Source organism: Aegilops tauschii, chromosome 3, assembly GCF_002575655.3.
Source record: "Aegilops tauschii subsp. strangulata cultivar AL8/78 chromosome 3, Aet v6.0, whole genome shotgun sequence".
Taxonomy (NCBI): Eukaryota; Viridiplantae; Streptophyta; class Magnoliopsida; order Poales; family Poaceae; genus Aegilops; species Aegilops tauschii.
This window is the reverse complement of record NC_053037.3, coordinates 111,578,147-111,600,619: the sequence shown is the minus strand read 5'-3', so window position 1 is coordinate 111,600,619 and position 22,473 is coordinate 111,578,147. Positions and strand designations below refer to the sequence as shown.

The 22,473-nt window shown below is 48.7% G+C and overlaps 4 protein-coding genes across 5 annotated transcripts; 2 read left to right on the top strand and 2 right to left on the bottom strand.

Moving 5' to 3' along the window:
- Positions 1-224: 224 nt before the first annotated feature.
- Positions 225-4,789, top strand: LOC109776677 (uncharacterized). 2 transcript variants are annotated; one of them, XM_073510092.1, is made up of 6 exons: positions 267-848; positions 952-3,429; positions 3,826-3,878; positions 3,975-4,074; positions 4,193-4,291; positions 4,384-4,789. In XM_073510092.1, the coding sequence occupies exons 2-6, from the start codon at positions 3,070-3,072 to the stop codon at positions 4,543-4,545; spliced, it is 774 nt and encodes a 257-aa protein (XP_073366193.1). In that variant the 5' UTR covers positions 267-848; positions 952-3,069; the 3' UTR covers positions 4,546-4,789. The 2 variants fall into 2 exon arrangements, with proteins under 2 accessions (XP_020190928.1, XP_073366193.1); XM_020335339.4 differs by lacking the exon at positions 952-3,429 and having other exon boundaries at positions 225-848.
- Positions 4,790-4,798: 9 nt separating this feature from the next.
- LOC109776678 (phosphopantothenoylcysteine decarboxylase) lies at positions 4,799-5,873 on the top strand. The gene is made up of 2 exons (XM_020335341.4): positions 4,799-5,382; positions 5,478-5,873. The coding sequence occupies exons 1-2, from the start codon at positions 5,050-5,052 to the stop codon at positions 5,751-5,753; spliced, it is 609 nt and encodes a 202-aa protein (XP_020190930.1). The 5' UTR covers positions 4,799-5,049; the 3' UTR covers positions 5,754-5,873.
- Positions 5,821-7,837, bottom strand: LOC109776676 (putative pentatricopeptide repeat-containing protein At1g17630). Its single transcript, XM_045234695.2, has one exon. It carries the CDS (start codon positions 7,777-7,779, stop codon positions 5,845-5,847), a length of 1,935 nt encoding a protein of 644 aa, XP_045090630.1. The 5' UTR covers positions 7,780-7,837; the 3' UTR covers positions 5,821-5,844.
- Positions 7,838-9,066: 1,229 nt separating this feature from the next.
- On the bottom strand, positions 9,067-13,256 carry LOC109776674 (uncharacterized). The gene is made up of 6 exons (XM_020335337.4): positions 12,913-13,256; positions 10,577-10,697; positions 10,104-10,225; positions 9,885-10,006; positions 9,643-9,802; positions 9,067-9,385 (listed from the first exon to the last, which is right to left on the bottom strand). The coding sequence occupies exons 1-6, from the start codon at positions 13,218-13,220 to the stop codon at positions 9,376-9,378; spliced, it is 843 nt and encodes a 280-aa protein (XP_020190926.1). The 5' UTR covers positions 13,221-13,256; the 3' UTR covers positions 9,067-9,375.
- Between the last annotated feature and the right edge of the window lie 9,217 nt (positions 13,257-22,473).

The window sequence follows — 22,473 nt, the reverse complement described above, 5'->3', positions numbered from 1 at the left end:
TTCTGGTATTTTTTGACGAAATTTTACACGGAAGTAGATTGGACACGTTTGATACTCCCCAAAATCCCAGTTCTTTCTTTTCGAATACCCTGTGTTTTTTTTTAACTAATGAATGTTCGGGTGCTACAAATCCTCTTCCGTCTCTTCGTCGGTCGTCCTTATCCGTGGTCCACAGCCAGCCTCGACCACTACTGCTCTCACCTCGCGTCTCGTGCACACGCCCCTCTCTTGAGGCTACCACTTGTAGAGCACTCGAAGAGCTGAGCGAGCAGGCGCTCTGGCTCTGCCGCCCGGAGACTTCAAACCCATCACTTCTTCCTCGCATACCTCGCACCCCACTTCCCACTTCCCAAGCACGAAAATACTAGTACTAATTCGAGAGCCAGTGAGTCTAGGGTCCAGACCCGGCTGGGGATGACGAGCCCTCGCCGGCGATGGACTTGCCGCTAGCCCTCGCAGCGCTACTCCTCATCCTCCTCGTGCTCCTCGCCGCCCCGCCGGCGGCGCTCCTCATTGCCCTCCACCTGAACCGCCGCCACCGCCTCCGGAGGCCCCGGCTAACGCCGCCCGAGCCGGCGGCCGCGGCGCTCGAGCCGAGCGCGCCGGCCGAGGAGGACGAGGGCGGAGAGGACAAGAGGCGGCGGCGGAGGGCGAGGCGGAAGCAGCAGCAGAAGCAGGGCGGCGACGGGGCCGCCTCGCAGGCGGCGGGCGGCGTTAGCCACGACGCGCTGCCGCCGCGGCCCCGGTTCCCGCTCGCTTCGGTGGCCGGCGCGCTGCAGCGGCGGATCACCGCGCGGTACGACGAGCTCGCGCGGGCCAGCCAGGTCCAGTCCCTCACCATTGACCAGGTTGGTGGGTGCGCCCTATGCAATGCAACCCTTCTCGGCATCCTTATTAGCTTCCTTGCACTAATGTGCTGAGCGTAGGATCCCTGCTCTGCTCCAATGACAGGTTTTGCTGTGCTACCAATTGTGGGATTGGTTTGGTGGCCCCAACAACTGCGAACGCAGATAGCCCCTACTAATGTCTAGTCTAGAATTGGTGTTTGTTTCGATTGCAAGCTAGTATTGGAGTTTAACGGCTTGATTAGAGAAGTACTCCTCTCCATTCCAAATTACTTGAAGTTCTATGTTCTCTCTGTTCCAAGGAAGTTTGACTTAAGTCTATGGACAACTATATTAACATCCACAACACCAAATTAGTTTCATTAGATTCATCATAAAACATGTTTACATACTATATATGTTCAATGTTATAGATATTACCACATTTGTCTATAGACTTGGTCAAATATAAAGAAGATTGACATAGGGCAAAATTAGATTCAAATAATTTGGAATGGAGGGAGTAAGATACCAAATGGGCTCCCATTGCTAGGTAGGTGCATGCTTCATTAGTCCATCTGCGACGGGATGTCGGTGTGTTGTTGGTTCTGCTAAATGCTTTGACTTGAATTTTTACCGCCAATGATAGTTAAATTATTATGGATTTTACGATGCTACTCCAATGACACTGAAACCCATTCCAAAAAAAATGGGTCCAGTTTTACTAGTGGTTAATTGTCATCACCGTCAAATTGGGCTTTTGTTAGTAACTGTGGCACATAATGCTGACATCCTTTTGTAATTACAGCCTGGCACCATTTGAGTAACTGCATTAGCAGGGAATCAGTGGTTTTGTTGCTTTGATATGTTTAGTTTAATCATACTCAAAATGAAAACCTAGTATATCCTTGTTGTGTGCCAGTGTTCACATATGGAACTATTCTAACAAAGTGTTCTCTTCCTAATAAACAACCTCAACTCACAGTTTTATTTCTTTGATTTGGAGGGCTGTATAGTGTATACACAACTTGATTGTCAGAGGCTCAATACAGTAGACAAAAAAAAAGATTTTTTCCATTTTGATGGACTTTGATATAGTTATAACTTTCCTTAGTGGTAATTTACCATAAAATATACCTTCCCCCCAAAGCTCAGTTACATAGTTGCAATTTGAAAGAGAGAAAGCGGGGCAAGTGCCCCATTCCTGCCTTGTGGTAGGTCAGACCTGATTATACGCTCTTAATTACATATTATTTCCTTCGTCTGGGTTTATTAGCCCCCCTCATAACTTTGACCATGAATTTAACTAATACTAAAACATAAATTATATGTCACAAAAACATACGGTGGGAATTCTCTTTCGTATACGAATCTAATGGCATACTTTTTGTAGCATATAAATCATATTTTGTTAGTGATATAGATAGTCAAAATTTGTCCCAAAATACATGGTGGTGCGGGGGCTGGGGGAGGGGGTTAGTCCCGGATGGAGGAAGTGGCTAGAAGAGATTAGGACATACTGATTGAGAATGATGCATCTGTTTTCTCAGTCAACTGGTGGTGCGATTCGGGAATGCTATTAATGACATCAATAGCTCTATTGACTTAGGAAGTTCACAGAAAGGGAAGGAGTTCCAAAATGAAACGTCTAGCGTGAAATCCTCCATCTTTTAGAGCAACTCTAGCAGATGCGCTATCCTGACCCACAAAAACGTTATACAGGTGAGGCGGCGCCGATTGGGCCGCGGCGGCAGCCCCGGCTCCATGGACGACGTGATTGCCCTGCCGCTTCCACTTCACATTGGCGGCGGAAGGAATAAGTGCGGCGGTGGGTAACACGGACGCGGGAGCGACGAGGGGACGAGGAGGTGCCGATTGGGCCGCCGGCGCTTGGAAACGCAGGGCGGGGGCTGATGCGACTCCATGGTGTTGATTGTTGGGGGGGGGAGAGGGAGTGACCTGGCGGCAAAACCGAGGAGGGGGAGGGGGAATTTGGCGGGTGCGGGCTGATTTTTAGAGCCCGCCGCCAAAAATATACGAGTCCGGCCAATATACAATACCTGTTCGGGACCCTTTTTCATCCGGTACCGTATATCGGTGCTTATTTTGTGGGGAGGGCGGATTTCCGGCATCTGCTAGAGTTGCTCTTACGCAAACACGCCGCAAGCAAAGTGATAACCCGTGACCCCCACTAGAATACAAAATAAGTCATTTTTATGTGGAAAGTAAATCTAGATCTAGCTTTATGTTGCTCTTGCGATTGAGGGTTTCGCCGCAAACCTTCCGCGACAGATCTACAACCATGCGGGTTTCCCATCTCGTCCTCCTTGCTATTAGTGTCATCCTGTCCCGTCAGGTCCCACCTCAATCACCCCAACCATCATTGCCACTTGCTGGTGGCGGTGGGAAGAAGAGAAAAAACCCGAGGAGGAAGCAGGAGGGCATGGATCGCACAGCTAAGTTGGGGGCTGTTGAGGAGGAAAAGGGGCCAACACCGAACACCTTGCTCCTCCCCCGGTTGAGTGGTCCAATGAAACAAAGGATCACCGAGGAGTATCGTCGGTTGTTTGGGGCTTTTGGTGGTATTGAAGAATTCTTTCACCAGGTTGTACACTATTTTCTTCGGTTCTGCTTTGCATCTTCAATTGATTTGAATGTGGAGGTTGGTGTGATTTGAGTGCGTTCTAAAAGAGGAACATAATTTTTGGTGGTTCTGTGAACTTCCATAGCTAAATTGTGCACCGGTGTGGAGTTATTGTGCAGTTTAACTGGGGCAGAGTAGAATCTGTGCGTCTAATTAGTGTTTTTATGAGAATTTAAGGTGTTCAGTGTTTATATGATTAAAGATTTACCTTTATTTGGTTAGATCACCATGGACCATACCTGTATTGGAGGGTTTGTCCAAAGCAAGTTTGCAGCCGAAAACAGTATATATTTTGTTATCTTCACGGCTTCGTGCCTTTTACCAATTTCTCCATGTACCTCTACCTTGTTTTTTCAGGTCCATGAGTTTCTTAGCACTCTTGTAGATGCGAGGGACGAACTACTACAAAAGTATGTGACTATTTGCATTCAGCTTTACCCTTCAGAGTTCAGACATGCATACCCCACATGTTGTACAAACTCTCAGTAATGTGTTGTGCGTCTCAGGTCTGAGAACACCCGAAGAAGCATCACAATAAGGAAGGCCATGTTATCTAACAGTCGTAATGGTAGGTCTTCACATGACCACCTTCGCCTATGTCAACAGGTGAGGCATTAGAGAAAAATAAATACATACCGACATCAACTAAGAAATGCTGTTAACATTCGAAGATGCAATGTTGTGCCGACTTCAGCCTTTTTTATACCCTTGGGCATTGCTGTAGGTGGATAAGTTGGAATTTGAATATGAAAGACTAAAGAAAGATGCCAGCATTTACCATAATCTCCATGAGCAGCTTCAGCTGTCATCGTGCTACAAACTGGTAACGCGCTTCTGTTCTGCTCACAAGCAAGCACCTTTGCCCCGTGATATGAACTGCCAGGTGTTTTGACACCAAACCTTTCGTCGTGGCAGATGGAGGAGAGCAACGATGAAGCGGAGAAGAGAATCCGTGAAGGAGCCTTCGCCAAAGGGGTGCGCGATACCGCCTTCGAGGAACTGCTGGCCGTGGAGAAGAAGGACAACGCTTTCTGGCGTCGTGACGGGAAGCTGAGGTCGATCTCGGACAGCATGTAGGCAGCGAGAGAGCAGACAAGGCGATTGCATTGATTGTCATCGTCGTCGTCGGTCTAAGACTCCAGGAACCAGAAACTGAATTTGTCCCTTGGAGAACTTGTCTGTGTTGAAACCATGGACAGTGCGTGTTGAAACCATGGACAGTGCGATCGTGCTCGTCGAGCTCTCGGGCCTCCCCCCTGCGCCTTGAACTCTTGAGTCATGGCTTTTAATAAGATCTGAACTGGGCAGATCCGAATGAAAATGTGTTGTCCTTGGGTGGTGACTGGTGAATGCGTCTCGATGCGATGCTGTGCCTGTTGCTGCTGCTGCTGCGCTCTGGATCGCTGGCGCAATTTACTGCTGTTTGTTTCTCCAGCTAACACCGGCCTTTCTTGTCCCCCTCCTGCTGAGTTTGCGATCTAGAGGTGTGAGTGCCGCAATTACTTCCCATCTCCCTTCAGTGATTTCAGAGAGTTGCCTTTTCATTTCCAACACGTAGAGCCATCGTAATTCACAAGTGCAATGGCCACGCAAGAGCAGCCGTCGCCGGGCGCCGGCGCCGCCCGGCCTCGGAGGCCCCGCGTCCTGGTCGCCGCCTCCGGCAGCGTGGCGGCGATCAAGTTCGAGATCCTCTGCCGGAGCCTCGCCGAGTGGGCCGACGTCCGGGCGGTGGCGACGGCCTCGTCCCTGCACTTCATCGACAGGGAGTCCTTCCCGAGCGGCGTCGCCCTCCTCACCGACGCCGACGAGTGGTCCACCTGGCGGAGGATCGGCGACGAGGTCCTGCACATCGAGCTGCGCAAGTGGGCCGACGCCATGCTCATCGCGCCGCTCTCGGCCAACACCCTGGCCAAGGTAGGCAATACCGTGAACAGCTGAACACCGAGTCATGCGGAGTTCCGTTGCTGCTCTGTTTTGACCACTTTTTTCTCTCGATCCGCCGCGCTCAGATCGCCGGCGGGCTGTGCGACAACCTCCTGACGTGCGTGGTGCGCGCGTGGGACTACAGCAAGCCCATCTACGTCGCGCCGGCCATGAACACCTTCATGTGGGACAACCCCTTCACTAGGCGACACCTTGACGTCGTCGCCGGCCTCGGCGTCTCCCTCATCCCTCCGGTGACCAAGCGGCTCGCCTGCGGGGACTACGGCAACGGCGCCATGGCAGAGCCCACCGAGATCTGCAGGACCCTCAGGCTCTTCTTCGGCTCACAAGTTCCACTCTGAACACTCTGCAGCTCGCCCAAGTTCTTCAGTATCTCTCACTCTGTTTGCCTGCTGTACGAGATACATCTATCTGCAAAAGCTTTCTCTTCTATCAAACGTTTACAATGTGATCCTCCTCTATGGCGCGTCTCTGGTCATCCATTTCGCGATACAAATCGTCGAGCACTCTGAAGACGTCCTCAGCTCTGGGCATCGACGGCGGGACGCTGCCGGCCATGAAGGCAAACACCTTGTTCTTCACCTCAACCCAGCTCTGCCCCGGGTTCTTCCTCAAGCCGGCCTCCCTCGTCATCACCCTCACCCTCTTGGAGTCGTCCCACATCCCGCACGCGGCGTACAGGTTCGTGATCAGCGTGTGGTTGCCGGTGGTCACCACGCCGGCCTGCAGAGCCTTCGCTATGGTGGCTTCGGCCATTGCTGCGTCCCCATGGATCCTGCAGGAGTTGAGCAGCGCGCCCCACACGCACAGGTCGGCTCCCATCGGCATCGTCTCGATGAACTCGGACGCCTCCTTGAGCAAGCCAGCCCGCCCCAGGAGGTCTACCATGCACGTGTAGTGCTCCATGGATGGGGAAATCTTGTGCTCCAGTATCATCTGATCGAACAGACGGCGGCCCTCGGACACCCGCCCTGCGTGGCTACACGCGGACAGAACGGCGACGAAGGTGACACCGTCAGGATCGACCTTAGCTTCTGCCATGTCTGTGAACACTGCCAGGGCGTCGTCGCACAGGCCGTGCATCCCATAGCCGGCCAACATAGAGTTCCAGGAGACCAGGTCCCTGCTCTTCATACCGTCGAACACCGTGCGTGCGTCGGCGACTCTCCCGCACTTGGCGTACATGTTGATGAGCCCGTTCGCGACGAGCGAGTGCCGGTCGACCATGGATCTGATCGCATCGGCATGGACCTCCCGACCCAGCCGCACCGCCAGCTGCTCGGTGCAGGCTGAGAGAACGGTAGCTAAGGTCACCACGTTCGGCGAAAGCCATTGCTGTTGCATCCGCCGGAACAGCTCCAGTGCGCGCTCATTGTCCCCGGACGACGCGAAGCCGCCGATGACAGCGCTCCAGCTCATCACATTGGGAGCAACCATGCCGCCTCGCTGCTCCATCCGGACGAGCACGTTCAACGCTTCGTCGCACATCCCAGCAGCAGCGTAGCTGGTGATGAGGGCGTTCCATGTCACGGTGTTCCTCTCCCCGGCTTCCCGGAAAACCTCCCGGGCGTCGTCCATCTTCCCCAGCTTGCCGTACATGCACACCAGGGAGTTCGTCACGAACAGGTAGCCACGCACGACGCCCTTCGCGACGCCGTAGCCATGTATCGCCCTCCCTTTCGCCAATGCGAGGTCGCCGGCATAAGGGCACGCGGAGAGCGCCACAGCCACGGACTCGGCGTTACCTTCGCATCCGCTGCGGTGCATGTCTCCGAACAGTTCAAGAACCACCGGGTGCTTACCGCACCTCGCGTGCGCCGAGAGCAGCGTCGTCCAAGTCACGGCGTCGGGGAGCGCCTCGCCAGCAGCGGCCATGCGCGCAAACGTAGCCATTGCATTGTTGGGGTCGCAGCAGACCGAGTACGCGGAGATGAGCGTGTTCCATGACATGGTGGCCCTCTTCGACGGCATTGCGTCGAACACGTGGTGGGCCTCATCGGCGCGGCCGTGCCTGGCATAGGCGGCGAGGAGCTGCCCGGCGACGTCCGGGTGGGCGTGCAGGCCAAGGTGGAGGGCGTGTGCGTGGATGGCGGACGCGATTGGGGAGGTCGCCGCGCGGAGGGCGAGGGGGAGTGTGTAGGAGTTGGGGAGCGTGGGGGAGAGCGCGCGCATGCGGCGGTAGAGCGCGAGCGCGAGGTCCGGACGGGAGCGGCAGATGTGGGCGCGGAGGAGGCGGTTCCATGGGACAGCGCAGGTGGTCGGCGGGAGGTCGCGGATCGGTTGGTCGCCGCCAGCGACGACGGAGAGGAGGCGGCGGCGCTGCAGGTGGCATCGACGAGAATCGGTTGCTCGGAGGAAACGGCGCATCTGGCACTGGGTCCCACCAGTCAGCGTAGCGAAACCATTTGGGAAGATTTCTTGTTTTTTTAATCAAATCATCACCCCTTTATTATTAGCTTTTGACAATAGTTACTACTCCCTCCGTTTCATAATATGAAAGCGTTTTTGGCATACTAGAGAGGTTCATTCGGAAACTCTTCAAACCTACTGTAGTACTATAAAATCGCAACATAATTTGCTTCTCTATAACAATGTCCAAGATAGTTTGCGGGAATTCACAAACGAGGTAATAACAATTGTGGGAAGATTGCTGCAGCTACTCCCAAAGATCTGCCTCCAGCTATCATTGTCTCAATGGCTTCAACATTGTCGGAACTGATCACCGGCCTGTTACACCGAATAGACTAGGCACTTATCCAATCAACACAAGAATCAAGCCATGCCGGAGATAAAATCAAATCCTCAGATGATATATTATCTTCACCACACTTATGAATACAGAAATGTCAAGCAGCGAGAACAACTCAAAAGTAGAAAAGCACCTAAAAAATGAACTCCTCGGGCAAGTGAGTTATTAAAAATGTGCATTTCATGAACACATTCAGGCGGGTGGGGCTTTACCATAAGAAATGATTGCGGAATGCTCATTACTGCAGGTGCAGGAAGTCTGGAACATATCTCTGATGCCCTTCATGCTGAGACACTGTCACTACTAAACGCGCTTAATGCATCAACCAACATGGGGTGTACCCAAGTCATGTTTGAAATGAACTCCATGGCACTGAAGCAAACGATCTCAAGCCAGAACTATGATCTAGCACCACTGGAAGCCTTGTTGCAGGAGATTAAATTTCAAAATAAAAGTTGCTTTTGGTAATGTTAATCTTTATGTATGTCCAAGGTCCTGTAAAAATGCAACACTTGTCTTAGCTGCATATGAAGCTTAGGGAATGGCAGTTTGGAAATTTGGTTCGGTCATTTTCCTGAGATTGTAACGAACGTTGTAGCTGATGATTTAACCAGGTCTTCGTAATTGAATAACATATGTTCCTTTCAAAAAATTAAAAAATCAAGCCATACCCGAAGAGCCATGTCCTCTGCAGAAAGAACATTTGCGCACACATCAATATTCCAGTTCCCTCCCGCAATAAATTTTCCGTTTGTATCCCTCAATACTGCTCCAGCTGGTGGAGCAAGATTTCTTCTTGTTAGCCAGTACTAGCGAAGTACAAATGTACAGTCCCCTTTTTCGAGGGAAATCAACTGAGCAAACCTCAAACAATCAGCGGCAAACTATGATGAGCAACAAATCTATGGTTTTTTGACAGCTGAAATCTGTATAAATTGCAATATAGTCGTCCAATGTTTCTGCTGGTCCAGTTAACAAGCTCCAAACACAAATAACTCACGACATGAACACACATTGAAATAATCTCACAGGACTTGTCTATGCCGCCCAGGGATGGAGGGCGTCAGTCACCCAGGTAGTGGAAAGATAGGATACATAGATCACCTATTTATGTTTCTTCAGGTGCTTCCGGACTCTGGAGGGGCCCTTCCGAACATAGAAATTCTGACAGGAAATTTGCCATTTGTTACAAACAAGCAATGGTGGAGTTGTAGTCACGAGTCCCTGCCGAGAAGACACATAATGGTAGATTAATCCAAACCTTGTAGCTTGCGTTTTATTCATATGATTTGTCGAGCGCAATTAACTACAGAAGCAATTGGCACTAAGCCACTACTAGCATATTACTATCTACTTTACAGAGGACCAAACACCTTTGCGAGTAACAAACCTAACAAACTACCAAATCAAACTGACCAGAGTGATTCAAGAAAGCAGCTCTTCAGAGAAACGAAATGTGACTAACATCAGTTGATTGGTACCTGGTGATCTTAATATTTCTGAAGGATAGCATCACAGTAAGTATCAATGTAACCATGGCGAAGCAAAGGTGCTCCAAGGAATGACCGCTAATGAAATATCTATTCACACTGTAAACCTTTCTGTCGGCAAGGCCTTCGAATCTTGCCAGAAGGTAAAAGCCTGCACAGAGATACCAATTAAATAAGAGTTTTTTTAAGGTTAATAAGTTTAGATGCATTAGATCAATTCACTGTTACCTTACCTGTAGCAAGAAACCAAAATCTTGAGTGTGTATACTTTGGCGCGAACAAGAATAGCATTGCAGGAATGGCAACACAAGGAACCAGGTTTAAAACTACCCACAGGCGCATATCATCAAGAATCCTGCAGCCAGCCAAGCCAGAACAGCACATTACGTACTCATTTTATTTGCCGCCGATATTAGAATAAAGAAGCCCGACAACTGGGCACTTGTCTATACCTTTCACACGCACTGCTCACCAGTAAAAGAGACAAGAGCGAGATCAAACAAGATAACCCAGCCCTCTCATCAACTCTTTCAATTACCAATATCGACAAAAGCGAGGAGGCCGACATCATCATCTGCATTGTGAGAGCATCCAGTAAACATTCGTCTCAACAAAGGTGTCATGGATCCCATTGGTTTATGCACCAAAAGAACATTCAGATCAGATACATAGCACAATAATATTAATACCCAAATCACATAGAAACCCAGATACAGATAATTTTCACCTATGGTGAATGCTTGGATTTAAAATGTAAGTAGGCAAACTGCATTTTTAACAGAGTAATTTACCAATAGAGTCCAAACTAGGCAAATCAGAAGTTTAATTAACAAATAGCTCAGTCCCTAAGTACACCAAAAAGACAAACTAATAATTAGTAAACTGCAGAGGGGAGGATGGCAGAAAGAAGAAATGTTTAGAATACCGGCAACCTGTCCCAAATTAACCGGTCATCATCTGGCTTGAGGTGATAGTAAGCTGAGCCAAATGCTGCCCCTACATTCCCCACATAGAAGAGGAACCATCCCAAGGCCTCCCACCTTAAGCTACATAATTTCCACAAAAGTAAAATAGGTTTTATTAAACACCACTATAATTCATTTGACACATTCAGCAGAACACAAGAACAAAATTTTCTTTGAAGTGACAAATCTCAGCTACAAATTTTACTTCTGTGAAACTTAACACAATGCAAGGAGCACACTATCATTTCACTCCGGCTTGTTCTTTTAACAATGATACTAGAATATTTCTTTAGGGAGCAAGCCACAGGACGATTAGTTGTGCACTAAATGACAGATTTCTGCAAACAGGAATATCATACACATCTTAACTGACACATCTTAACCTACCACCCACATTTCAAATCCCACTGACTGTTTTATTTTACTCTGTTGCAAGACTGCGGATTTCTAAAGCTCATGCATTCTATCAAGAAATCTAGCAATAGGTAGGAAAACACGGTAAAATTTCCATATAAAAGCGAAAAAATTCAATTAGCACTGGATAAGAAATATTCTCTTTGATTAGAGCATTACTGCATATTCTCAATCAGTGGAGCTGGAGCCTCATTGGGCCATGGTGAATCATGTTCATGGCCATCCTTTCGCAATACTCACATTTAATTCGGGCATCGTCCATTAATAAGTGCTCTTACTTGCTACTCCCTCCGTTCGGAATTACTCGTCCAAGAAATGAATGTATCTAGATGTATTTTAGTTATAAATACATCCATTTTTGTGACAAGTAATTCCGAACGGAGGGAGTAGGTACTAGTACACATTAAGAACTCTCTTGTAAGGTTCTCAAGCATAATTGATAAGACGTGCCTCCTTCACAAAATTGTTCAAGGTCTTTTACTACGAATTTGACAATTTGATTATTCGTCCCATTCTTTAAAAATACGAAAACACTAACGCCTACACGTGTGGGCGTTAGCCAACTCGCCCACACGCCTCGATCGCCACCCAGTGCCTTTTGCACGAATCTTGGCACGAGAGGGCTGATTTTGTGTGCCACGTAGGACAACTCGCGTGTGTGGCGTATGAGGGAGTTCGCCCGCACGCTGTTTTCCCTCCGAGGTCAGCGATTGCGACTCGGGGCGTGCGGTGGAACTGCCGTCGCGCCCGCACGCCCCGCACGACTTCTGTCCACCATCTCCCACGACTGCCCATTTTCCCACTCTCCCACACCCAAGTGTCATTTGCCATGTTTTTTGCAGGTTACATGGCAACAGCCCTATTCGTGATTGTAAGCAGACGGCAACTCTCTTTTACCCCGAACATGTTATTGTTGCCACGTCTGTTTTTTGTAGCGCTACATGGCAACTGTCTAGTGTTAGTAGGTGGCAACTCCTAAAGATACCACCGTAGTCCACATGCCCGTCTCCTCTCCCACACACCAAAAGCTATCAGTTGCCATGTGTTTTTGTAGGGTACATGGCGACTGCCCTAGTGTGCTTTGTAAGCAGACGGCAACTCTCTTTTACCCCGAACATGTTATTGTTGCCACGTCTGTTTTTTGTAGTGCTACATGGCAACTGTCTAGTGTTAGCAGGTGGCAACTCCTAAAGTTTTCAAATCATGGCAACTGTAGTAGACCAGACCATACATGGCAACAGCTGCAGTTGCCCAAAAATGGCATCCGGCACTTAACCTGAGATGGCAACTGCAGTCGAGCAACCATGGCAACTGCAGTTCAGCGACATGGCAACTGGAGTTACGAGCAACCATGGCAACTGTAGTTGTCCGACACGGCAACTGTAGTTCAGCGACATGACAACTGCAGTTGTACGACATGGCAACTGCAGTTCAGCGACATGGCAACTGGAGTTACACGTACATGGAAGAGGGTCCGGACCATAGCAATCGCGGCGGGACGCGTGGTTACTGACACGCGGGGCGTGTGGCTCGCAGGCGGGGAGGGGCGACGGCCGAGACGGGTCGTGCGGGCCGCGCGCTCGCTCGCCCGGACGTGCTCGTGCGGGGCGATCGCGCTGCACCGGACGTGCGGGCTGTGGCTTTGCGCGCCCGGACGCGGTCATGCGGGCGGGTTCCTATCCATGCCACACGAGGCGTGCGGCACAACCACCCGATACACCACACGTGTGGCAGTTATCGGGACCCTAAAAAAAGTTATAGCAAAACCCTCCAAATGATGCATATCATGTGAAGCAAAAAAAAAATCACTTCTTTAGTTCTTTAAGCTAGACATTTCCCCAAATAGCTGGTGTGCGAGCAAGGGAAAGGGCATATGGCTCACCTTATGCCGAAGCATCCACCGCCGAAGAGGCACAGGATGAGTCCTGGTACTCCAGCAAGGAGAAGCGGGTAGGCGGTGAGCACGTTGAGGGTGTTGGGCACGCCGAGGAGGTTGCGCATGTCGGCGAAGAGGTGGAGCGCCGGCGAGTGGCGGAGTCGTGGTGTGGCCACGAGAAGCAGCGCCGAGGCGAGGACCGCGCCGCCTGCAATCGCACGGCGACGGTTGTCGGTGCGGAGCACCGCTGCCGCGAATGGCCCTAGGCCGAGGCGGCCACCGCCGCGGTGGGGGTAGTCGGCGGCGAGATGCATGCCTAGATTTTTCAGATGCGGTTACTCCGGCTTCAGGCCTAAATTCTATTCTCTTGGGCCGTCTTATTCTTTTGGGCCTTCTTTTGATTCTCTCTTCCTTTACACCACATCATCTAAAAAAATCTGTCACTATTTGTGGAATTTGCAGAATAAAGTTCGGTTTTACCCCTCAAAAAAAATCTGTGCTAAAAAAATCTTAAAAAAATGTTGCCAAACAAACTAAAAAATCTGTCACTGCTTGATAGTCTTTGAGTCTTGAGTGTGGAGCAATCATTTAGGAAATTAAAGAAAGAAATAATCTCTTCGAATCTTGTAATTTCTTGTATGAGCGTAGGATCTTTAGTTTTGAAGCTCATAATCTCGCCAAATTTGCTTGTATGTTAGATATAGGTTGGCATATCTGGTTGGGTGATCTGCATGACCCAATCCTTGTACCTATGAACATTGTTTTGAATCAATAAAGTCGGCAAAAAATTTCAAAATATATATATATAAAAAGCTGCTCCATTCAAAAAAATATGCTGGAGCTAAAAAAAGAAATACTAAAGAAAATCCGTCGTGCTAAAAAAATATCTGCCACATAAAGTAGTACTTATCCCCTTAAAAACACAAAATAGTTTCTCCCAATTACGTAAGACATTTTTTTAGGGATAAGTATATGTTTCGTCCCTCAATTCTCTCGACAATGTAGAAATAGTCCTCCAACTTCAAAACCAACAAACATTAGTCCCTCAATTTTTTAAACCGGATAACTTTAGTCCCTCAACTTTTCAAACCGGATAACTTTAGTCCCACGTGCCGCTTTGTTGATGATGTGGCATGGTTTTGACAGATTTGACTGGTTTGCTTTATGAAGAGGAGGCTGCCGGTCGCCTGGCCCTGAAAGCCATGCTTGCTAACACCATCTGCTGCTCCCCTGGGCGTGCTACCTTTGAGCACTCCGAGTAGCCACACTCAGCTGGCCGTAGGCCCGTAGACGTTGTGCCTCAGTAGTACCATCCAATGGTCACCGCGTCTACTAAGCCACCACTTGGGGCGCCCGCTGCATGCCGTTACTTCTTGCAGCGTGCGTCGCTAGCAGAAACGCCGTCAGCCGCGCGGCTAATCACCATGTGTGCCGTCGCGTTCGCTCACCCGTACTACCTATAGCACTTCTCAAGGCTCAAGCCCCACGGCAAGACTTCACGGCCACCGCGTTGTGCCTGACGGCAGGAGGAAGGCCGGAAGCTCAAGAAGTATGGCGGGCTCCCCCACCATGACAGTGTAGTGGCCGGTGGATCTTCTTCCCGAGCCGTGTCGTCGCCGCTGGCGGCTGGCCGCACGCATAGCTCCGCCTCAGCCCTGCTGGGCTCACCGTACCTCGGCTCCCCAGCCCGGCCACCCGCCAACTCCTCCCACCTGTCCATGTCTCTCTAAACTCCTCCCACCTCTGACCTCTGTTCCTCCTGGACGACAAGAATGAACGGACTGAGCTGCACCCTAGAACTTTAGGTATCTATGTGCGCGTCGAACTCACACCCTGGAACATCGCGGTAGATCGCCGGCGGCGTCACTGCCTCTGCAGGTACCGGAGCCCCCGCGGTCGTGCATGATTCTGACAAGGAGCCGGTCTTGGGCCTGGGAGCACTAGCGGACGAGGGAGACTAGGTTGGGGTGCCGGCCAAGATGCCCACGTTCGCCTGGTGGTGCCGACAGCATGCTCCTTGCCGGTGTGGCGTAGTCGGACGACGAGGTGGTGCCGGTGGCAGAAGTGCAGATGCGGACGCGAGTTGCTCGATCAAATGCCAACTAGAGAGAGATGAGAGGAAAAAGAGATAGAATGAGCATGAGAGAGGAATTTCGCCACGTCAGCTAAGACTGGTCAAAACCGGGGCTGAGTCAGCAGCATACCGGGTCGGCTGAGAAGAGGGACTAAACATGTCCGGATTGAAGAGTTGAGGGATTAAGTTTTGCCGGTTTTATAGTTGAAGGACCAAATGTAGACTTTAAGAAGAGTTAAGAGACGAAAAGGTACTTTTCCTTTTTTTCTAAGCAAATTGAGGTCTTATTGTGTGAGGAAGTTGGTATTCAACTGGGAATAGAAATGTATTGGCATATAGTACTAAGTACTAATAAATTAGGAGGCATTTTTGCCCGTGAAAAAAGAAGGCATTTTTCGTCTGTTGTTCTGCCATTTAAAAAGAAACACCACGCTCTTAGAAAAGGAGTATTTCTTAACAAATGTTGTTCTGCTTGGAATTTTTTGTGGCATTAGTCGATTCCGCCCAACACGTGGTTGAAGGTGAGGACGACGTGAGGAGCGGCAGCGATGAGCATCGGCCACTCCGAGGGCAAGTTAGGACCTCGCTGGAGACAACGCGTGAGCAGCAGCGAGCTGCGGTGCAGGTGGGGGCGGGGAAGAAACTTAATGGGAGGGATGGGGGGTGTGTAGGGGAGTTGTTCATGGGGGCGGGCTTAGAGGGATGGCCAGAGCGGCAGCCAGCACGTCAGTGGGGTAAGGTCAAGGGGAGGTACGGCGAGGCGGCGATGGCCTTCGGCGGAGGCAAGCGGTTAGGGTTGGATCACTAGTAGAAAACAAGGCTTTCGTTCGGGCATGGCAAGCCCATTAGTCTCGGTTCAGTCACGAACCGGGACCCATGGGGGCATTCGTCCCGGTTCGTGAGCCCAGGGGGCCGGCCGGGGCCTCGTGGGCATTGGTCCCGGTTCGTATGGACCCATTTGTCCCGGTTCTAGGCACGAACCGGGACCAATGGTCCTTGCTCCTGGCCCACAACCACTGATCCCGATTCGTGGCTCGAACCGGGACAGAAGGCTGAGCTTTAGTCCCAGTTTCTACCACGAACCGGGACAAATGAGTTGCCTATATATACCCCATTGCCACAGCAGAGCACTCCACAGTGCTCTGTTTTTTCTGGCCGACGAGGGGAGGGCATTTGGGTGCTCTAGCTCACCTCCTATGCACATGAGGTGTTCGATGAAATGTCTGAGCCACACTAGTTAATCTTTCTCCTGTCGAAACTCGACCTCCGAGCTCCATTTTCCCCGAGATTTGTCTAGGTTTAGCGGTCCGTCGCGTCCCGTCCCCGTCTTCACTGCCGTCGATCGCCCGCGCCGATCTCGTCGCCAACACCACCGTGGTGAGCCTCTTGTTCCTATCTTCTTTCTGAAAGAAAAAAATTCTTACTTTAGATAGATAGTTGTCTAATTTTGTTACTTTTATTATTCCTTCTTATTACATAGTGCGATGGTTTTGGTATCCGCCCCCGCCTCGTCCTGTCTATGATTCGGATGTGGTATATATTATCTTTTTATAACTATTTGGTTCATTTATTGTTTATGACAATTATGCCGACCAACGTGACATAGATTTTATTTATCTAGGAGGTGGTTGAACCGGAAATTCCAACCGACCCTATTGTCAAGAGGTTAAATTTAGTTGAAGAAGAAAACAATTACTTGAAGGAAAAAATAAAAAAATTGAGGAGGAGAAGATGATATTGGAGTTGCATGTTGCGGATGTCGTCGATGATCACAAGATCAAGATGGATGCAATGCGCTTGAAGATTAGAAAGATTAGAAAATATGCCATTCATACCGAGGCTTGGTATCATTATGCCGTTGGATCAATTGTTACCTTGGTTGCGATTATGATCGCATTTGTTTTCGCATTGAAATGTTTTACATAGTTTCAATGTATGGTTTAATTAATTAGATGCTCTGGAGAGCTATGTGTTGTTAGATGAGAACTATGTATGTACTTTGGTTTTAATGTGATGATGAACTTCTATTAATTTGGTCACTTAATTATCTATTCATGATGCTCTGTAATGGTTTTTGACACACTTAATTATATACAATGCACGCAGATGAACCGGCAATGGATGTACGGTGACAGACACACCTCCGAGTACATTAAGGGCGTGCATGATTTTCTCGAAGTGGCTGAGGCAAACAAGCAGAATGGTTTTATGTGTTGTCCATGCCCTACATGTGGGAATATGAAGCCTTACTCTGACCGGAAAATCCTTCACACCCACCTGCTTTACAAGGGTTTCATGCCACACTATAATGTTTGGACGAGGCACGGAGAAATAGGGGTTATGATGGAAGACGACGAAGAAGAAGAGGACGATGACAACTATGTGCCCCCTGAATACGGTGATGCTGCAACGGGGGAAGCTGCTGAAGATCAAGAGGAACCAGACGATGTGCCCAATGATGCTGCAAGGGGGGAAGCTGCTGAAGATCAAGAGGAACCAGTGCCCGATGATGATGATCTCCGCCGGGTCATTGTCGATGCAAGGACGCAATGCGAAAGTCAAAAGGAGAAGCTGAAGTTCGATCGCATGTTAGAAGATCACAAAAAAGGGTTGTACCCCAATTGCAAAGATGGCAACACAAAGCTCGGTACCGTACTGAAATTGCTGCAGTGGAAGGCAGAGAATGCTGTGCCTGACAAAGGATTTGAGAAGCTATTGAAAATATTGAAGAAGAAGCTTCCAAAGGATAACGAATTGCCCGACAGTACATACGCAGCAAAGAAGATCGTATGCCCTCTAGGATTGGAGGTGCAGAAGATACATGCATACCCTAATGACTGCATCCTCTACCACGGTGCGTACAAGGATCTGAACGCATGCCCGGTATGCGGTGCATTGCGGTATAAGATCAGACGAGATGACCCTGGTGATGTTGACGACGAGCCCCCCAGGAAGAGGGTTCCTGCGAAGGTGATGTGGTATGCTCCTATAATACCACGGTTGAAATGTCTGTTCAGAAACGAAGAGCATGCCAAGTTGATGCGATGGCACAGTGAGGACCGTAAGAAAGATGGGAAGTTGAGAGCACCCGCTGACGGGTCGCAGTGGAGAAAAATCGAGAGAAAGTACTGGGCTGAGTTTGTAGCTGACCCAAGGAACGTATGGTTTGGTTGAAGCGCGGATGGCATTAATCCTTTTGGGGAGCAGAGCAGCAATCACAGCACCTGGCCCATGACTCTATGTATGTATAACCTTCCTCCTTGGATGTGCATGAAGCGGAAGTTCATTATGATGCCAGTTCTCATCCAAGGCCCTAAGCAACCCGGCAACGACATTGATGTGTACCTAAGGCCATTAGTTGAAGAACTTTTACAGCTGTGGAATGGAAACGGTGTACGTACGTGGGATGAGCACAAACAGGAGGAATTTAACCTGCACGCGTTGCTGTTTGTAACCATCAACGATTGGTCCGCTCTCAGTAACCTTTCAGGACAGACAAACAAGGGATACCACGCATGCACGCACTGTTTAGATGACACTGAAAGTATATACCTGGACAAATGCAGGAAGAATGTGTACCTGGGCCATCGTCGATTTCTTCCGACCAACCATCAATGTCCAAAGAAAGGCAAGCATTTCAAAGGCGAGGCAGATCACCGGAAGAAGCCCGCCATGCATACCGGTGATCACGTACTTGCTATGGTCAATGATTTACACGTAATCTTTGGAAAGGGTCCCGGCGGACTAGCTGTTCCGAATGACGTTGAGGGACACGCACCCATGTGGAAGAAGAAATCTATATTTTGGGACCTACCCTACTGGAAAGACCTAGAGGTCCGCTCTTCAATCGACGTGATGCACGTGACGAAGAACCTTTGCGTGAACCTGCTAGGCTTCTTGGGCGTGTATGGGAAGACAAAAGATACACCTGAGGCACGGGAGGACCTGCAACGTTTGCACGAAAAAGACGGCATGCCTCCGAAGCAGTATCAAGGTCCTGCCAGCTACGCTCTTACGAAAGAAGAGAAAGAAATCTTCTTTGAATGCCTGCTCAGTATGAAGGTCCCGACTGGCTTCTCGTCGAATATAAAGGGAATAATAAATATGCCAGAGAAAAAGTTTCAGAACCTAAAGTCTCATGACTGCCACGTGATTATGACGCAACTGCTTCCGGTTGCATTGAGGGGGCTTCTACCGGAAAACGTCCGATTAGCCATTGTGAAGCTATGTGCATTCCTCAATGCAATCTCTCAGAAGGTGATCGATCCAGAAATCATACCAAGGCTAAGGAGTGATGTGGCGCAATGTCTTGTCAGTTTCGAGTTGGTGTTCCCACCATCCTTCTTCAATATCATGACGCACGTCCTAGTTCATCTAGTCGACGAGATTGTCATTCTAGGGCCCGTATTTCTACACAATATGTTCCCCTTTGAGAGGTTCATGGGAGTCCTAAAGAAATATGTCCGTAACCGCGCTAGGCCAGAAGGAAGCATCTCCATGGGCCATCAAACAGAGGATGTCATCGGGTTTTGTGTTGACTTCATTCCTGGCCTTAAGAAGATAGGTCTCCCTAAATCGCGGTATGAGGGGAGACTGACTGGAAAAGGCACGCTAGAAGCGGACTCAATAATATGCAGGGACGGGCATTCTTGGTCTCAAGCACACTACACAGTTCTACAGAACTCTACCTTGGTGACCCCGTATGTCGATGAACACAAGAACAGTCTGCGCTCCAAACACCCGGAGCAGTGTGACGACTGGATTACATGTGAACACATCAGGACTTTCAGTAGTTGGTTGGAAACACGTCTCAGAGGTGACACCACTATTTGTGATGAGTTGTACTCGTTGTCCAGGGACCATCTTCGACTGTATTGACTTACAAAGGATACAAGATAAATGGGAATACATTTTACACGATCGCCCAAGATCAAAAGAGCACCAACCAAAACAGCGGTGTCCGCTTTGATGCAGCAATCGAGAGGGGAAAGGACACATATTATGGTTACATAATGGACATATAGGAACTTGACTACGGACATGATTTTAAGGTCCCTTTGTTTAAGTGCAAATGGGTCAATCTGTCAGGAGGCGGGGTACAGGTAGACCCACAGTACGGAATGACAACAGTGGATCTGAACACTCTTGGGTACACTGACGAACCGTTCGTCCTAGCCAATGATGTGGCACAGGTTATCTATGTGAAGGACATGTCTACTAGACCGAGAAAAAGAAAAGATAAGGAAGCGAATACATCATACGATGAGCCAAAGCGCCACATAGTTTTTTCAGGAAAAAGGGACATTGTGGGAGTGGAGGGCAAGACAGACATGTCTGAAGATTATGAAAAGTTTCATGAAATTCCTCCCTTCAAAGTCAAGGCTGACCCAAGCATCCTGATAAACGATGAAGATTATCCATGGTTACGGCGCAATAAGCAAATGACACAAGCGAAGAAAAAGTGAAGACTTTCTCCCGCAACTATTATGATGATACCATGCCAACTTTGTAACAGACGAGTATGATACCATTGTCCGTTTTGTACAGGAAGTGCATCTAGTTTTTGCCGTAACCCTCTCAACTTTCTTGCACATGCTATGTGGATGAAATGATGATACCATGCCAACTTTCAACCTTTTCAGAGTTCATTTGAAATGCTTTTCAATTTTAGGGTCTTATAGCTCAAAATAATTACTAAATGCATGAAAAATGGTGCATGAAAAAAAACAAATAAAATAAATAAGTAATTAGAAACAAAATAATATAAACTTTATTAAAATATATAAGTAGAAACAAAATAAAATAAACTTTAATAAAATTTATGAAACTAAAATTAACAAAGTATTTTCTGTTTAAAATATTATAAAAAATGCCACCTACTGGGCCCCACGGCCTGAATACGACTAGAAACCCATCAATGGGCCAGGATTCAGGCCCGCAGAAGGCCCAGCAGGCCCACTGGCATAGCGGTGCAAGATTAGGCCCGTAAGCCTGCAATGGAGAGGAGCTCGAGAGGGTTGGCGCAACAGCGCTTATAAACCACTCTCGAGCTCTCTTAACTAGCGAGGTGGGACTAAACTTTGGCCGTGACGCGGGCAGCACATGTCCTTTGGTCCCGGTTGGTGGCACCAACCGGGACTAAAGGAGTGTATTGGTCCCGGTTGGTGCCAGTATTGGTCCCGGTTGGTGCCAGAACCGGTACCAATGCACCCCCTTTAGTCCCGGTTGGTGCCACCAACCGGGACCAAAGGCCACCACTTCCCGCCCTTTGGGCTGCTGAAAAGAGACCTTTGGTCCCGGTTGGTGGCACCAACCGGGACTAAAGGGGGCATTGGTCCCGGTTGGTGCCACGAACCGGGACCAAAGCTCTTGGTATATAACCAACACTTGTAAAAAAATTCATCTTCATCTCGCAGTTGCCCCTGACGATCCCTCGACGACATCGATGCCGCCTGCCGCCCCCGTCGTCGCCGCGCCCTCGCCCGACGTCGTCGCCGCACGCCGTCCCTGCCCCGACGCGTGCCGCCCCTGCCCTGTGCCCTCGCCGTCGCCGCGCCCTCGCCCGTCGCCGTCGCCCGCGCCCGCGCCCGTCGTCGCCGTCGCCCGTGCCCTCGTCGTCGCCGCGCGCCGCTCCTGCCCCGATGTATTTTTTATGTATGTATGTATTTTTTACATGTTTTTTTGTATGTATGTATATATTTTTTCAACTGTAATGATGTTTTAAAAATACATATATGCAAAATTCAGATTTTTAGAAAGGAATTTGAATAGGTTTCCAACAAGGAATTTGAATCTGGTTCAAATTTCATTTGAATGAAATTTGAAAATTTTGAACTATGGATCAGAAGGTTTTTGGTGAAATGGAGTGTGGGTACTGTCATGAACATGGAGTAATTTTTGTGGTTGTAAAAGAGTTAGGAAAATTTAGAATGTGCTAAATATGTCAAAAATGTTTTTTTGTTCATAGAAAGTTTTTTGTTCATATACAGAATTTTTTTATATGACTATGGATATATGAGCAATGATGATCCATGGATGTATGCATTGATATATATGAGAAACGATGTTCATAGAATATTTACCAAGTATATATGTATTTTTGTTCATAGCATTTTTTCCATTTATATATGTATGTGGCTATAGATGGATATATATGAGAAATGATGATCCATGGAAAAGTTTTATATATGCAAAAGTTACATTTTTTAGAAAAGTTTTATATATCTAGCTAGGAAAGGAAGAATAAGAATAAGAAGGAGAGGAAAAACGAAAATAAGAAGAGGAAGAAAGGAGAAGAAGAGGAGAGGAAGAAGAGGAGAAATAAATAAGAAGAGGAAAAAGGAAGAAAAAGAAGAGGAGAAGAAGAAAGGAATAGAGGAGAAGAAGAAAAAATAGATATTCTATTTTTTCTTCTTCTCCGCTTTTTTCCCTCTTTTTTTCTTTGATCTTCTCCTCTATTCCTTTCTTCTTCTCCTCTTTTTATTTCTTCTTCG

Bases quoted from the DNA above. Each gene is read 5' to 3' on its own strand.
- LOC109776677 (XM_020335339.4), top strand. From the start codon at position 435: ATGGACTTGCCGCTAGCCCTCGCAGCGCTACTCCTCATCCTCCTCGTG. The intron at 849-3,825 runs GTTGGTGGGTGC...TTGTTTTTTCAG, and splicing joins AGTCCCTCACCATTGACCAG to GTCCATGAGTTTCTTAGCAC. The intron at 4,075-4,192 runs GTGAGGCATTAG...GCATTGCTGTAG, and splicing joins ACCTTCGCCTATGTCAACAG to GTGGATAAGTTGGAATTTGA.
- LOC109776678 (XM_020335341.4), top strand. From the start codon at position 5,050: ATGGCCACGCAAGAGCAGCCGTCGCCGGGCGCCGGCGCCGCCCGGCCT. The intron at 5,383-5,477 runs GTAGGCAATACC...CGCCGCGCTCAG, and splicing joins CGGCCAACACCCTGGCCAAG to ATCGCCGGCGGGCTGTGCGA.
- LOC109776676 (XM_045234695.2), bottom strand. From the start codon at position 7,779: ATGCGCCGTTTCCTCCGAGCAACCGATTCTCGTCGATGCCACCTGCAG.
- LOC109776674 (XM_020335337.4), bottom strand. From the start codon at position 13,220: ATGCATCTCGCCGCCGACTACCCCCACCGCGGCGGTGGCCGCCTCGGC. The intron at 10,226-10,576 runs GTATTCTAAACA...CTCACAATGCAG, and splicing joins TAATTTGGGACAGGTTGCCG to ATGATGATGTCGGCCTCCTC. The intron at 9,803-9,884 runs GTAAGGTAACAG...ATCTCTGTGCAG, and splicing joins ATTTTGGTTTCTTGCTACAG to GCTTTTACCTTCTGGCAAGA.